At 39.2% G+C, this 15,664-nt stretch overlaps 1 protein-coding gene across 1 annotated transcript; it reads right to left on the reverse strand.

Annotated features, from left to right (window-relative positions):
- Window positions 1–760: 760 nt before the first annotated feature.
- Window positions 761–5,742, reverse strand: lgals3b (lectin, galactoside binding soluble 3b). Its single transcript, XM_076300595.1, has 6 exons — window positions 5,650–5,742; window positions 4,755–4,765; window positions 4,323–4,613; window positions 3,972–4,060; window positions 1,782–1,950; window positions 761–1,457 (listed from the first exon to the last, which is right to left on the reverse strand). Exons 2-6 carry the CDS (start codon window positions 4,758–4,760, stop codon window positions 1,299–1,301), a joined length of 714 nt encoding a protein of 237 aa, XP_076156710.1. The 5' UTR covers window positions 4,761–4,765; window positions 5,650–5,742; the 3' UTR covers window positions 761–1,298.
- Between the last annotated feature and the right edge of the window lie 9,922 nt (window positions 5,743–15,664).

Below are 15,664 nucleotides of genomic sequence, written 5' to 3' on the forward strand. Positions count from 1 at the left end.
AGTTTTTCTAGAGTATGTCAGAATTGTTTTAGTGTTGTTAGGCCAATGCTTGTTCTATGAGTTTTCTTATTCTGTTCACAGGTATGATTGTATCCAAGGTGAAGGTCCTGTAAATAATTGAAGGTAAGGATCAGTTTCCCTCAAACTCTTTGTAGGCTGCCAACTGTTTCCATCGTTAAAAATGCATAATTGCCCAACTGGCTGGTGGAGAGTTAGTTTATATGCTTCCCTTGATTGAATGTCGGCAAAAGCTTCAGAATAATAAGGAAAATAGAGTAGACTATGATCCCTGTGATAAAAACGGCAGAGTACGTCCACATAAGAGCCTTTTTTCTATAGTCCTACTTTCATGTCCACTCATTTCAGTCCCATCACAAAGAGATGAGATCCTAAACAAACTTAGCACACTCTTTATAACAACCAACTGACAAAGACCAGCCATGCCCAGTTAGGGAATGTTGGACTTAGCCTATGGGATAAAGAGGCATTGTCCTCTTGTAGAGGTTCTCCTTAGGCTACCTTTATTTAGTCTGAGTTTTCTGTATAGAGATGTTAAGACGGTTACACTTGGGGCATGTAAGGAAAAGAGATCCACCTGGAAAATCCCTGACTGCTTGAATGGCAGGCCTTTGGTCCCTTTAATAAGCAGCTTGAATGGTGCATGGCTAAACCCTTATGTGTGTCTATTCTGCACTTTTACAAACAAAACTGCAGTCAGAGTGTGCCGACTAGACTGAGAATAAAGAGAATAAAGGCAGTGTTTATTTACTCTGTTCATTTATTAGCCCATGTCCGTAAAAATATTGTTGACACACAGAAGTATAAACATGCCACAAAATGTGTTTATGTTTATTATTTTACAGATATTTGGTGGAATATTCACACAAAAATCACAACATGGCAGATACTAACACTCTACTTGTCAAACCTGTTGCCTGTGGGATAACACCACCATCTAGTGGTGATGGGTCATACGACTTGATGCTGTCACTGAGTAGCCTAGGCCTAAATCATGTACTGAAATGGAGCACATCAGTCTTTATGTCTTAATGTGGTATTTATGTCATTTATCTATAAATGAACTTTGAAACTTTGTCATAAATGAGATGTAGAATGTATATGAAAATATGTAAAACATGACATCCAACAAAAGGATGACTGAGGTTACTTAGAAATAGTATAAATGGACAAACAATTGTAAATAACGACCCTTAAATGGCTCATTTTAGATTTTAAAGAATAGTTTGCATTATCCCCACATTATGAGTTGTAGAAACCCCTTGTCATGCGGATAATCCTCAGGGCAGAGTTTCAATGTTAACGGATGTGAGGGTGACGTCATCATAGATGCTGAGGCTATTGATCATGTTGAGCTCCTTGACTCTGTGCCTGAACTCCAGCAGATGGGACTTGTTCACAGCCACCTTATACTCGTTATGGCTGCAGAGGATCTTCAGCTGAAACAGTAAAGGAAAATATTACCTTACATTTTTTTTATAAAAAAAAAGGATTTTAGTTGGAAAACAGTTTGATCAGCAATTAGCAATGTGCTGTAAATCAGTGGGGGTTTTTGGTGAGGAATTACATCTTATGCTAGGTAACTGGTGGCGTATTACCTTTGTTTGGTGTGTGTTTAATATTCTCATTTATTTTTAAATATCATAGTGGCTTCTTAATTTAGACAAATTTCTGTAATTGATAGTTGGACTGTATCAGGTATAACTGGGTCTAGTATATGACTTCCAAAAGAATATTTTTTTAGGTCACCTCACTTCTCTCACCTCAAAAGGTTGCCCAGCAACAAAAGGGAATCTAGGACAGTCTCTCTCTTCTTTGCCCCACTGACTTCCAATCAGGGAGTTCCTCACAATCACTTTCTTCCCATACTCATCGAATCTTGGGTTGAAGTGAAAAGCAATATCCTGTCCTTTGCCCAGGTTTACTGTAATCCTGTTGTGAAATACATGAGTGGGGATAAGGAGGAAGATTAGATATGAAGTAAATATAATGCAATGAAGATGATATGCAAAAGCCCAAGGATAACATGGTACTTTGGAAACACAACAACCAAAGAATCAGGAAGCACCCTGAAGATTGCTTATTGTGTAGAATGCACTGAGATGTGTTTAGATTTAAATATTTATGGTCAATTGGTTCAGACATGTCAGTCCTAATGTTTGGCTGGTATCTACTTCATCGATGATTGTGTGTGTATGTGTGTGTGTGTGTGTGTGTGTGTGTGTGTGTGTGTGTTGGGGTGTCTGTGTCTCTCAAGCTCTACTGATTAAAGGTACAGTCCATCAGACAGCTGATTAAAGGCACAATATGATTCTGGTGAAAGGTCTTTGTCTTTCTGCTTTTTCAAGAGTATCCCTGTCTTATTATTAGGCTATGTGCAGGCTGCACTTGTTTCCTTCCTGACTATTGTTGATAAGGTGCTCCAGACACAGATTATGTGTTAAGCAAATTAATTACACGGTCAAGATTGTTTTTTTCCCCCAGGATTATGCCATTCCTCAATTCAGAGGTTGATTGATTGCTGTTTCAGAGGGTAAACTAATATTTTGGCTATATAACATGGTTAGCATTAGGGTTGCAAAATTCCGGGAATTTTCAAAGTTGGAAACTTTCCATGGGAATTAACGGGAATATATGGAAATTAACGGGAATAAACAGGAAATAAACTGGGAATTTTTAATATGGCAAGTTAGTCTATAACAGGGAACTTAAATGTAGTGGACAAAAACCCATCTTGCAGCATAATATTAGTTAAAACAACCTGATTTAATGCAATTTCAGTCAAATTTCTACCCTGCACATACGTCAATCACATGCACACAGCAATCAGCATAGGCTACTAGACATAAAGGAAACCTATAGTGTGTTCATGTGCATGGGGAAAATAAAATCCCAGTGAAAATGTCATCTCATGTGGGATTAACTGGTGTGAAACTGGGGGAAGTTTGCAAACAGAGTTGCCCAGTTATGGGCTTGTCGTCACTTTTGTCCTCATTCAAATGGGTGTACGTCATTTTGCATGAACTGTAATGGGACGATTAATCTGTCTGATTAAGCTTGACAACTTATATATATATATAACTTCAATAATCTATAAGGTTTGGTTGGGGAGGACCGTGTCATTATATATTTTTTAATTTGTTTTAGCATTTTCTGGGATTCTAATTGAACAAACTGATAGTCAGTTAATGTTCCAACCAATCGGATTTTGTTGTTGAGTGGCGTGGTGTATCTTGGGCAGTTCAGTGGTTTCAGAGTTGCTAGCTTAGCACGCTAGTAAACCATAGGCAGAGAATGGGATTCCCGCTAGCATGGTATCTAGCTTTGTATGCTAAGCGAAAATACGAACAAACAAATCATATTACTTATTACGAAACAAAATTTTAATATTTGTATATGAAACAGTTTGTATGAATTACCAAAAATTCCCAGTTAATTCCCGTAAATTCCCATAATTTCCTTTAATTCCATGAAAGTTTTCAATTTGGAATATTCCCAAAATTCCCCATCTTAACTTCCCATGGAAAGTTTCCGGTAAGTTTCCGGAAATTTTCCGCCCCTTTGCAACCCTAGTTAGCATAAGCATCAGTGATTAGTTTAATTAAAGGCCTTCCAATGAGCTGATAAATATTAGGCTATGCTCAATGAGTTTGTCAATGCATACAATAACAAACAACAACAACAACAACAAATAATTTCAAGGGTTTTAGGAAAGGATGAGGGAAGAAGAAATCTCTATGGCTTTCTTTTCTTTTATCAGAGTTGATAAAACAGTCTTTAGTTATTACAGTAAGAGAACTACTAGGTAACAGTTCTAACCATTCATAAATTCATATTATGTGTCAGCAATTATTCATCTGTCATCAGTTAGTTAAATAATAGTAGCCTAGTAAGGCATAACAAATAAACCTTTAATCAATAATTCTCAGCATCAGTGCTATGAATATACTCACCTTTTGGCATGGGGCTTGGCATTTCCAGTGATGGTGATGAGCAGTTTGTCATACACACCGCTCGGCAAAGTCTGGTCATATGGCACAGTCTATCAAGGGAGATATGAACCAGACTAATTGAGACTGAAACAGCAACACTGTTTAAAAACGAACAATAAAATAGGTATTTTAAATGAAATTGACTTTGATTCGAGTTCAAAAGAACTGAATAGAAAAACAGCAATGCCAATTGTGTTGATATACAGTAGGATGCTGTGAAACGATTTAACTGTTTGACAGACCTCCTCTTATGAGGTGGTGTATTGCTCATCCACTGCCCTGTCTGTGAGTCTGTGGAGTGTCCTTCCTTACCAGTGGTCTCTGCGGTAACACCTGAGGAGCGGTGGGAGGACTTGGGCCCGGCCAGGCAGGTGCATTCGGCTGCGCAGGCCAGGTAGGCTGGCTGGGTTGGTTTGGCTGGCCAGGCCAGGTAGGCTGGCCAGGCCAAGTGGGCTGGCCGGGTTGGTTTGGCTGTCCGGGCCATGTTGGCTGGCTGGGTTGGCCCGGCCATGTGGGCTGGCTGGGTTGCCCGGGCCAGAGGGGTCCTCCGGACTGCTGCTGGTTGTTCTGGCCGGGCCAAGGGCCACCTAGTGCATCTGAAAGCTATCAGAGACAGCAAGGAGTGCAAATAGAAAGAGAATGCCACAAAAAAATTACATGGACACTAAGCACATTTCTATGTCTAGTATACTGCACAGCAAAATGCTTGATACGTATCAGAAGCTCCATAGAGGGTTTACTCACATCCATGTCACCTGCCAATTAAACAGAGAAAAAGAGGATTATGAGAATGATGTTTTACTAAGGTTTAGGCTATGTTTACATCACATCTTCATTTGACACTTGATACTGGGAGTTGCGCTGTCTCTACTGGATTCCCATGATCATGAGTCAGAGTGGAATATTTCAACTCCACCCAAACTGAGTGAGTGAGAGGTGGAGCGAGAGAGAGATTTGGTGCTAACGGAGCAGTCAAACGCATGAATTTCACAATGTCTACTCTCTTAACAGTGAAATTTTAGATTGTGTTACATAATTCTATGCAACGATTCCCTGTTAATAAGTTCAAGTATACAGTGTTTAAGTAAACAATGACGAAAAGGGATGCATGTGTAAATATGACTTGGCATCTCATGCAGAAAATGGTGGTGAATCTTCATAGCTTTGTTGAGCTATTAATTTAAGCTCAAGGGAATACATATTTTAAAAACAAGTAAGCTTTTCACATTCCCCATGCAGCAAACAAAGATATAAAAACAAAGAAAGCAGTATGGAAAGCTATGGCAATCAAATTATGCATTAGTAACAAACAACTCAATCTTTCCTCGGACATAACAGCACACATATAGACAATATACACAAACGAGTCAGTAGTTCCCAGGAAAGGTTGAATAGTTCTGTACAACGCCATAGTTCTCTCATCTGTTCCTCAGTTGTATCACTTCCTATATTTAAACGGTCTTATAAACATGGCCACCATACTTCCTGTATCTCTGACATTATTTGAGTATCCTGTGAGGCAGATAGCAGCTATCAGCTAATGTTCTGGTCCTAGAGAATGGCTGTCCTGTGAATAGTATTAGATTATTATAGAAGTATTGCTTCAGATGCCACCGACATGGAACTACCGCAGCCTTACCTGGTCTTTAATGTGGAAGTCCTGTATGTGTTCTCCTCAGGTGGCAGACACAGACAGAAAGAAATTTAGGGTGGGGCTGTCTTATACACTCGGACTCCCTAAACTCAATGCCACCGCCCCTTGCCTTAACTGTTTTACATACAGTAATATGTACCTTTCCCTGCTAAAGTGCCCTTGAAAGGCCACACCTCTGTAGGTGTACAAGCAAACAGCACACCTATCTGTGTCAGAATACACAGGACATATTGGGCCATAAGATAACAAGTAGTTGTTAAAAGACAATCCTTGATTCCTTGAGTGAGGGGATGTTATGGAAGATTTTGTATGGAAGTGTACCTTTGCACTGAGAAAGGAAGTTGGAAAAACCTTGGGAGTGGGGTAACTAAAATCATATACACAGTATATCTTCCCATTTCAACTACAGCAGTAAGATAGTGTAGCTGGGTGTGGTTGTGGGGAACAGAAGAATGCAGTCAGGCATGCCTTAAGCACCCCTTTTGTACACATTCCCACCCAAACAACAGACGTCCTGACATTCACAGGGTAGAGTTGCCATGACAACTAGGTAAGGTCTGAGTTTGAAAGCATGTCCCATTGTCTCATAGCAACCACTGTGTTTTCACCAAAGATCTTAGAGCGTAGCGCTCTAAGATCTTTGGTTTTCACTCAAGTGTCCACTGACCATATCTTTTTGACAAACACAGAAGCAGACAGTTGAAAATGTGATGTCAGTGATGGTTTCTTAATCCTAAGTCAGAAATGGTTTCTAAATGACTGTTACTCACCTCACAGAGAGTTGAGGTTGGGATAATTACTGTGGAATATGACACTTGTGTACGTGTGTTATTCCCTTTTGGAAGGCAAACATATTTGATGAATAGCCAAGATGTTGACTGGACATTGATAGGGAAAATTCTTGTTATACAGAAAAAGTCTTTCCCTCCGAGTCAATAAAAGCACACACCTTATGCATTCCATATGGATATTTTTGAAGAATGAGTCAAGAACTCATTTTTTGTCCCTTCAGATAACATAGAGAAACATGATGAATTTGTCTGTTTGAGGGAATTGTAAAGAGTCACAATCACAGTCAGTTGCTAACCTGACGGATTGTTATTTATCAGAGTATTATGAACGTAAAATGTACACATTTGCTAGGCAGTTACAGTTAGTCAAATATTAGCCTATGATCTCCTCCAGAACTGTATTTTCCTCCATCCATAAAGACTGAGTTTTATTACAGTGCATGCAAATGCATTGTAGTTATCCCTATATTACAGTACATACAAATGTAGTGTACCGTTATCCCTATAGGCTTCTTATTTCTTCTGTTTCTTGTCATTTTTGTTCTTCCAACCAATGTTGTGCTCAAACCATTTTATGTTAACTTTGTGCAAACATTGTTGCATAGGTCTTGGCAAAGACACTTGGGCAATGTATTTTTCATTTTTGTTAACAAGAAAAAACAAGAACAAAAACAAGAACAAAACATTAACAAAAACAAGGGTTTTTCCTCCCATAGACTTTGTCATCAAAGCAACCAACATGATATAATAGCAACCAACCAACCTGATTATCGTAGCAGCCAGAATGGCAAACACTATATTGATCATAGCAACCACCATGTCTACCCCAGCAATACCCTAACAACAATATCAATTACCCTAGCAACCACTACCATAATGTCAACCTCAACCTGCCAAAGCCAACCTGATTATCCTAGCAACCAGTATCCCAACCACAATAAACAGCAACATCCTAGCAACAATTTTGCATCCACTAGCATTTCCTTCAGGAAAGTTTAACACAAATAGCTTTATACACTACAATTACAAGATAGACCTCACATACATTCAGGAAACAATAATGTACACAAAGACAGAAACGCACACCTATATACATGTTTATTCTTTTCATGGCCATACGTTCATTTTTAGAATAAAAATGTCTTCCACATTAATATTTAAAAAGCCTGTCTGTAAAGGTAAAACTGCAACCCTATATGTATTGATGCCTTTTGTAATTCACTGTTACAAATACTGTATAAGATATTGTGTCTATTGGCTGTGCCTTTGCATGTTTTCTCAAAGAGACTGACTACAAAGGCAACTGCAGGTGATTATGACATTCTTTTGATGGTCTTCTCTAGCTTTCTTGAGTAAGTGGTGGTATGATAGTGTTGAATGGTATTATTTTTACAATATAATTGTATTACTTATTTAGATTTAATGACAAAGGTAAAGTTCTGTGGGATGTATCAGGCACCATATCCAAAGTGACAGGGATCTGCAATGTAGTTACACAATTTAGTTATACATAGGAATGTTAAAGCGATGGTTCGGAGTAATTTCACCCTTGGGTCCTTTGCACCATGATCCCGAGCCAAACACCTTCCCAGAACCTGTTTTCCCTTGGTCGAACCCTGGTCGAGTAGCGCTGTCAGAAACTAATGAGTTTCTGCAGTTGTAATGGTACCAACTTTTATCTTATAAATTACCCCACTAATAATGCCCTGAATGGTACGAAACTTCTACAGTAGTACAACTTTGTTCTTTACTCATAAAACGAGGCATTGAAAAGTTAGTAAATACACCAGTTGTTTATTTAAATAACACATGCCAGATTATCTGCTACTATACCGCTGCGTCGACGTTACTTCTGTGATTTGGGAAAAGCCCGTAAAAGTCCTGGCAGGAAGCATGCATAAGGATGTAGATCCAGGAATGCACTAATATTTTGTTCGTAGTACCAGTTTGCAACAATTATTAGTTAACACTAAGTTGTAAACACTTAGGAAAAAAAATATTAAAAACTGGATACCAAAAAACATTGATGTAATCGCTTTGTGATTATTTGTGCTGTTGGTTGGGGACTTCCTGCAGTGGCAGATCTAACAATCAAGCCAATACTATACAACATTGTTATTTACATTGAACATTCACATTTGGGTTTATATACTAGCACTTTGGATAATTATTAGATATTAGTCTATTATTAGGATTTTTATGTAGACTATATAACTGCTTTGAACTGTTCATTCGTGGTGATAATGTTTATTGTTATTGTTGTTCCGTGGCAAGCATCTACAAACAACCATAACCATAACTTTGGATTTTTACATATGAGGGTAAACCCATGTTAAATAAATTAATGTTCGAGTAACTCAAAATAATTAAATTCTGTATTTTAAACATGAAAATACTTAAGTACGGCAATGTATTGTAGAATAACTGCACTGTGAAAACAGCAGTTTTTTTGTAAATTACGTTATTTGGTAGGAAAGGTAGATGCTGCAGATGCACAAATCTACGTAATATAAATAAAGTTACTTTTAAGTGACTAGGGCTAGTTTACAGCTTGACATTTATTGTGCATATTAATCAATTTGCACTTAAAGCAAAATATATTTTACCAAATAAATACATTAAATATTTTGTTACTCGATGAAATTATCACTAGAATACTCTATTCCAAAAAGACTCATAGCTGCAACCCTAGTTTATTTGAAGAGAGAAACCAGAAGCACTCACTGTCTTTCTTCATTTAAAAAAATATGAACTGAATGAGTCAATTGAAAATAACTATGAAGGTTAATTTATGCATTTTCTAATCACATCACGACCTGAAGAGCGATTTCAAATGACATTCCCCGAACACAGGAGATGGACAAAGGAGATGCATGAAAAAGGCAAGTCATTTTCCTCACCTCTAGACGAAGATAGATATTTACTGAACAAATGGTTGTAATGCATTTGATGGTATTGCCTTCCATTGCTTAGGTGCTAGGTCAACCTAACCCACTAAGTTAGCAAAGGCAGAGGTGTAGCCCGTTTCAATTCAGCGAAATGATGGGGGAATAAATTGAAGAGTTCCGTGCCATGTGAGCACTTCACTTACCAGATTATTTAACAGAATACTGCACATTTAAAAGTCGTGTGCTTGCCAACCAGCCCCAACTACCAACAATCTGCGCAGACGTTGGTGGTGATAACGACAAGGGACAATCTTTGTTGTGTAAAGATAGATATATAGATAGTAGAGATGCACCGATATGGAATTTTAGGGCCGATAACGATAACCGATATGTATTGGTTTGTTGTGGCTGGTGGTTTAGTTTCAACTGAGGGTAACTGAATAAAGCTGCAACTCCTCAGACTGTATCTTATGTCCGTCTACTCTGTTGCGCACAACCTGCTGCAGCAGAAATGAAAGGCGTTAGCCCCGAAGGTTTTACAGTTTTTTCTGAATGCTTAAACACATTTTTTGTAACTATGGCTTTTTTTGCAAAACTCTACACACAAATGGCAAAACCACTCACTGAGTTCGCAAAACTAAAAGCACAAACACTGCTTTGCACTCAGTTTGCAATTTTGTAACACACACTTTGCACAACTGTAGGCACAATGGCTATTATTTACACTATTTTGCCAACTCTCTGGCACACTTTCTCATGTGAAAACTGTTTTAGATAATTAGTTCACTTTGCAATCAGCCTAAGCACTATAAATAAGCCACAGGTAATGTACAATGGAGTAAGCAGGAAGAGGGAGAAGAGAAAGAAATAGCCCTTTTACAGACAAAAAATCAGTCTACATGTGGGGATATTGTCATGTCAGGCCTGGATACGTCATTCCAGAATATATTTTTCCCGGTGCCTTGGACTAGGACATTGCATGTGATGTAGACAGAATTTTGAGAGAGACGACTCGATGTAGACTGATTTGTTTTGTCTCAGTGAAATGCTATTTTGTGTTTTGACTTGGAAAAACACACTTGTGTTTGTTTTGATGTGTGTAAATAAACACTAATACTTGAAGTTTGGATCCCTGTATGTTTACAGAACTATGACAAAAGTATGACCTCAAACTGACATAATCTACCTTGTGCACAGAGAAAGCAAAAGCCAGATGTGTTTTTTTATTCATACCATCAGTGTGTTGTTGGCACATTGTGTGCTTACTATTGTGATGGCTTGTGTTTACTGTTAGATATGAAAGCACCATTTTTACGAAGGTGTGAAGAGTTAAGCAAGGTGTGTTAGCTTTTGCAAGAGAACTACAATGTTTTGCTGATTGGGTGAGAGGTTTTGCCATTTGTGTGTAGAGTTTTGCAAAAAAAGCCATAGTTACAAAAAATGTGCTTAAGCAATCAGAAAAAACTGTAATAACTTATTATAATGACCTGTCTGGAACTGAAGCACGAATGGTTAGTATATGTCTAGGTAATAATACAAAACCCAAGCTAAAGCAATGCAAATATAATACTAAAACACAACTTAGAACTAGGCCTACTTATGTACTCGTCCCATAACGAGTTTGTTTATTTGTTTCCCCGACCAGCGCGGTAAAGTGCAAACACACCAGCACAAGACGGCTCTAGATAGGGCTGAGCTCCGCTCTGGTAAGGTTTAATGGCGGATCATTCACGAGAGGATTTTGAGATGCACAGATTCCCAAATGAACGCATATCCACAGATTTTGTTAGAGTGGTGAAATACATTCACACCGCTGACATTATATTGAGGAAAAAGTATAGCCAACCAAGCTCAAGTAGCTCAGTGTAGCCAGACGGACCTTACATAGGCCTAAATTAGGACTTTAAAAAATATCGGCGCAAATTATCGGCCAGAATTCACCCTTCGCTAAGCCACACCCGAAAACCGCCACAGGCCAATCGTGGCTTAGCAACCCGTCACTAGGCACGGGAGGTCTGACAAGCTTTTCGAGTTTTGCCATGTTAACCTGTGGAGACTGAAGGCCTGTGGGTCATGAAGGGCACTTATTTGGATGTGTGGTGCCCTAACCCACGTAAAGACACTGTGAAATAACATGTTACACTATAGAAACACATATTGTTCTAACTATAAAAAATGGCATATTGCATGATATTTCCATAACCGCGAGATACACGCTTCACGATAACGGCAAGTTGTTAACAGACGTTCACCAAGACGTATAGCCCATCATCAATCTATTTAAAATAACACCTATTTGAAGTACCATTCATGATATGTTGTCAAATATTGAAGTTGTGGGAAGTACATAGCTTAAATTGTATGTTTCTTTTGTCCCCCATGCCTGTTCCATTCATTCTGGCCAGGAGAGTCGAATGAAACAAAACGCACATTCGACTTCTGCTTAAATAACTCATGAACGGTTTTGTTCAGTGATGAAATTCTAACTGTAGGACAGATGTAGATGTAGGTTGCTAGTGACAAAATATTAGCTTTCAGTGTGGTACGATGTCTTTGTAAATTACATTTCATTGAAAAGTCCCGGTTCTCCCCCTATGTAATAGACGTGCAGGGTGCTAAAGCTTGTCAGGCATAGCAACAGTAACTAAGGAGGGCGGGACTTAGCGAAGGGTGAATTCCAGGGGGTCAGGATTTGAAGGGTTAGCTTCAGCCACTTAGCATGGCATTTGGCCGCCGACATTTTTGAAAACATGGCGTTACATGGTTGCAACTTCCGGCACCAGTTTTTACATGCTGATTGGTAGATGACAGCTCATGCACGAGTTTAGTGTTGGGCACGAGCGTCCTCGCGCGTCCATGTTGGTTTGCATTTCTGGAAGACGACAAATAAAACAACTAACTACTTGGATTAAGCTACTGATACTTGACTTAATGCCTACATGGTTTAGGCTGTATTACCGGACTTTGTGGTAAATAAAAGAAAAATGTTAATGTTGTCATATTAGGCTATTATTGTAAGGGACCGTTCGTTATTTATAAACGGGGTCACCGGAGGGATTTTGAGTGCTTCAATCAAAAGTTGCATGACCCTCCCCTGCCTGCAAGAAAATTTTCAACGACCCTCCAGCAGTTTTTCCAAAAATGACCCTCCCCAACCAATCGTCGATACCTAGCGCTATGGAGCGCTGTGAAAACACATCGACTTATGCAATCGTTCTATACTCACCCTCTGCTTTCTGATCTTACACATCACACTTCACCAAGATGGTGGCCATTTCTGTAGATTTACTCACTAACATTGTTGTGGAAACACAATAAGCATGGAAACTAAATGCACACTTCCTGCAACTGCATTAGCCTACTTGAAATAATTGACTCCTCTAGTAAGTATTCACATGAAATAAAACAATAAAACATTGAGACCATTCAACAAAGCACACTGGGTAATAACAAATTCAACACATGAACTTGTTGCTATGGACTCGTCTCATAGGCTTCCTTAGTCATTGTAAAGCTGCCGAAGCTGAACATTATCCAAAACTCAATTTCTCAGACGAGCGTCAATTTGGGAGCTTGCTACACTCCTTCCTTCTCAAATGACTTGAAAAGACCGTTTGCACAATTTCACAAATAATCACAGGGACCGAAAAATACCTAACAAGCCAACTTTTTCCGGGTTTAGGCCTATCATTTTAACTTTTCCCCGCTGTCTTGCCGTTTTAATATTTTCCCGTAGAATATCCCATATTACTGTAATACTCTCATAACATTAGTCCTGCATTCTGGCCTGTCTCTGTGTTGTCCTGTTGTTACCCCTTGCCCTTCCAGAGAAACAGATATATTCAAATCATCGTTTTGCTTGCTTGAATACGAACTCAGAGTGATGTTAACCTACAGTAGGCCTATTTAAGTTAACGACGTGGTTGTTGTGAGAGCACGATTCATTGGCGCTTGCAGTGTTCGGCCGTAGGCTATGTCTACGTGCGCACCTGCCAGGCTAAGAGCCAAAGAAATCCCCCTGTATATTCACTCCAAGTTGGCCTACCATAACTTACCAACTCTAGCCTACACTGTAGACCATAAACTGGCTATTTATATGACCAATGTATTTGTATTCTGTATTCTGCTTTATGAAGCAGAATTACGCACTACTTGGAACGTAACACATTTTTGTTGGCAGGAGAGAGAATGACAGCGATTAACAAATTGCACTTGTTGCTGGTTAGCAATAAATAGGGCCTACTATATATTTTTTTGCAAACAACAAAAACAGAAAGGATGGAGACAGCAAAGCTAGAGATGGGCAGGAACAAGGTCAATTGGTAGAAATGCTTGTCAAAACGTTAGGAGCTGGATATGTGGATGAATGAAGCACAAGTATGCTTTATAAGCATGCACACTGTTTAAAGTTAGGCTAGGCTACACGGTAAACTACAAGTAAACCAAAGTTGGCTTTTTTAGGGCTGGATAAAGTTGACCAAATGGATATAGGCTGTTAGGCGTGAATAAAGTAGCCTAGGCTACTTTGTTGCTCCAACCCTTCCAACGTTAATGGGGACGGATGTTGACATTTTCCGTATTTTGCGTGAGAAACCCGGGAAATCTCCCTTATTTTCATTGTTCAATATTGACAGAGCTATGGAACGAAAGAGAACGTTATATGGCGACAGAAATCAACTATCAAACAAGCCACTTTGATTTTTTGCTGTTTTCATTAATACAAAAGATGGGTGACCCCCCCCCCCCCCCCCCCCTCCTAGACAAAAAAAGTTAGGTGACCCTCCCCTCAACAAAGAATAAAAAGACATGACCCTCCCCTATTTTCCTCCGGTGACCCCGTTTATAAATAACGAACGGTCCCTAATTACCTTAAAGTAACTGACTACCATACACTTTGGCAGATGCATAGCAATGACCTATATCCAATTATTAGCCTACTCATTGCGTTGTGTATGAAGACTATTTTAAAACGCACAGGCTGTAGTTCTGTAGAACGCAACGTCTGGATCATATAACCTGTCAAGTGATTTAAAACGAAACAAATGTCAATGACTTATTTCGTTTGCTTTCTTGCAACATTGACATGATTAGGCTATGCATTTGATTTAAATGTTCAGGCTGCCAGTCGAGGCAAAAGCCAAATGTCCAACAACAGTTGCAGACTCTATGCCTGCTCGAACCACAATACCCGAGGGATGTGTGCTTCTATCGGAAGTTTAACTTGCGTTGGCTTCATTTCGTCTGCCTGCAAATGTAGCCTAGGCTTAACAAGCTGCAAATTCACACTGGGTGCAGCAAAAATCCCAGCTATCCACACGTTTCTTACATACCATGTCTACTTAATTAATAGTCATTTTCGTTGGATAGCCTATTGCGTAATAGGCTACAACCTTGTCCAAATATAGTATTTAGGGATCATTATTTGTGAAGCCTAAAGTGACACAATATTGATTCGCATCGTTTATCATCACATATGATCATCACATTAAATAACCTAGGACTTCAGAGACAGGGCAAACTTTACCACCATTCCCAAAATGTTATCCCAACCAATTAAATGAATTTGCGCTTATATCGAGGTGAAGCGCGTTTCCGAACAACTTCTTTTCCTCTGAGGGAATGTCCAATCTTCATCAACGACATACCGTTGTACCTTACGTTGTCTCCGTCTGTAACGTGGAATCTAATAGGCTAATTCCATAGATATATACACTAGATGTCGCCTTGACTACTGCTGTTCATTGGAACGAATGCGTCAATCGAGACGCCATCTTGCTTCAGTGATCCACTCCTCTATAATGCATTAGCGTCAATCTGGGCAAAGATCTAGCGAAAATAAAATCACCATAAATCGTCAAAATCTCAAGCAATTATCTAATTTTTTGGGTTGTTCCAACTGACAGGCATGTATTTATGGTTGAGTCTACAGAAAACTAAGCTTAAGACGATAATAAAGATACATTTTACCCGTCTAGCCCCATAGACTCCCATTCATTCTGCACTAGCTAGCGGCGGCCCCTAGAGGAACAATGAGTAAACTGCAACCAGGTTCGATACAATGAAAGTAAACAGGCTCTTCGTAGACAGGCTCTGGTTGAGGCCACATACCCCTCGTCTCGTTTACTCATGTAAGTTGTAATCTCACCAGAAGTTGCTGTAGATCTGTAGAACATTTACCTCTGCTACTACATAGGCTACGCCAGTCGTTACTTTTATAATCATGGGTCAGTGCCATGGGCAAACGAGATGTAGCTGAATTCATAAATGACAAAGCCATGAGAAAGGTGATTTTCTTACGTTTCAACAACAAAGAAGCCGATC

This window comes from Alosa pseudoharengus, unplaced genomic scaffold, assembly GCF_046254945.1.
Source record: "Alosa pseudoharengus isolate Yale_2024_CS ecotype anadromous, Long Island Sound unplaced genomic scaffold, YU_APseudo_1.1 YU_APseudo_1.1_scf_22, whole genome shotgun sequence".
Lineage (NCBI taxonomy): Eukaryota > Metazoa > Chordata > Actinopteri > Clupeiformes > Clupeidae > Alosa > Alosa pseudoharengus.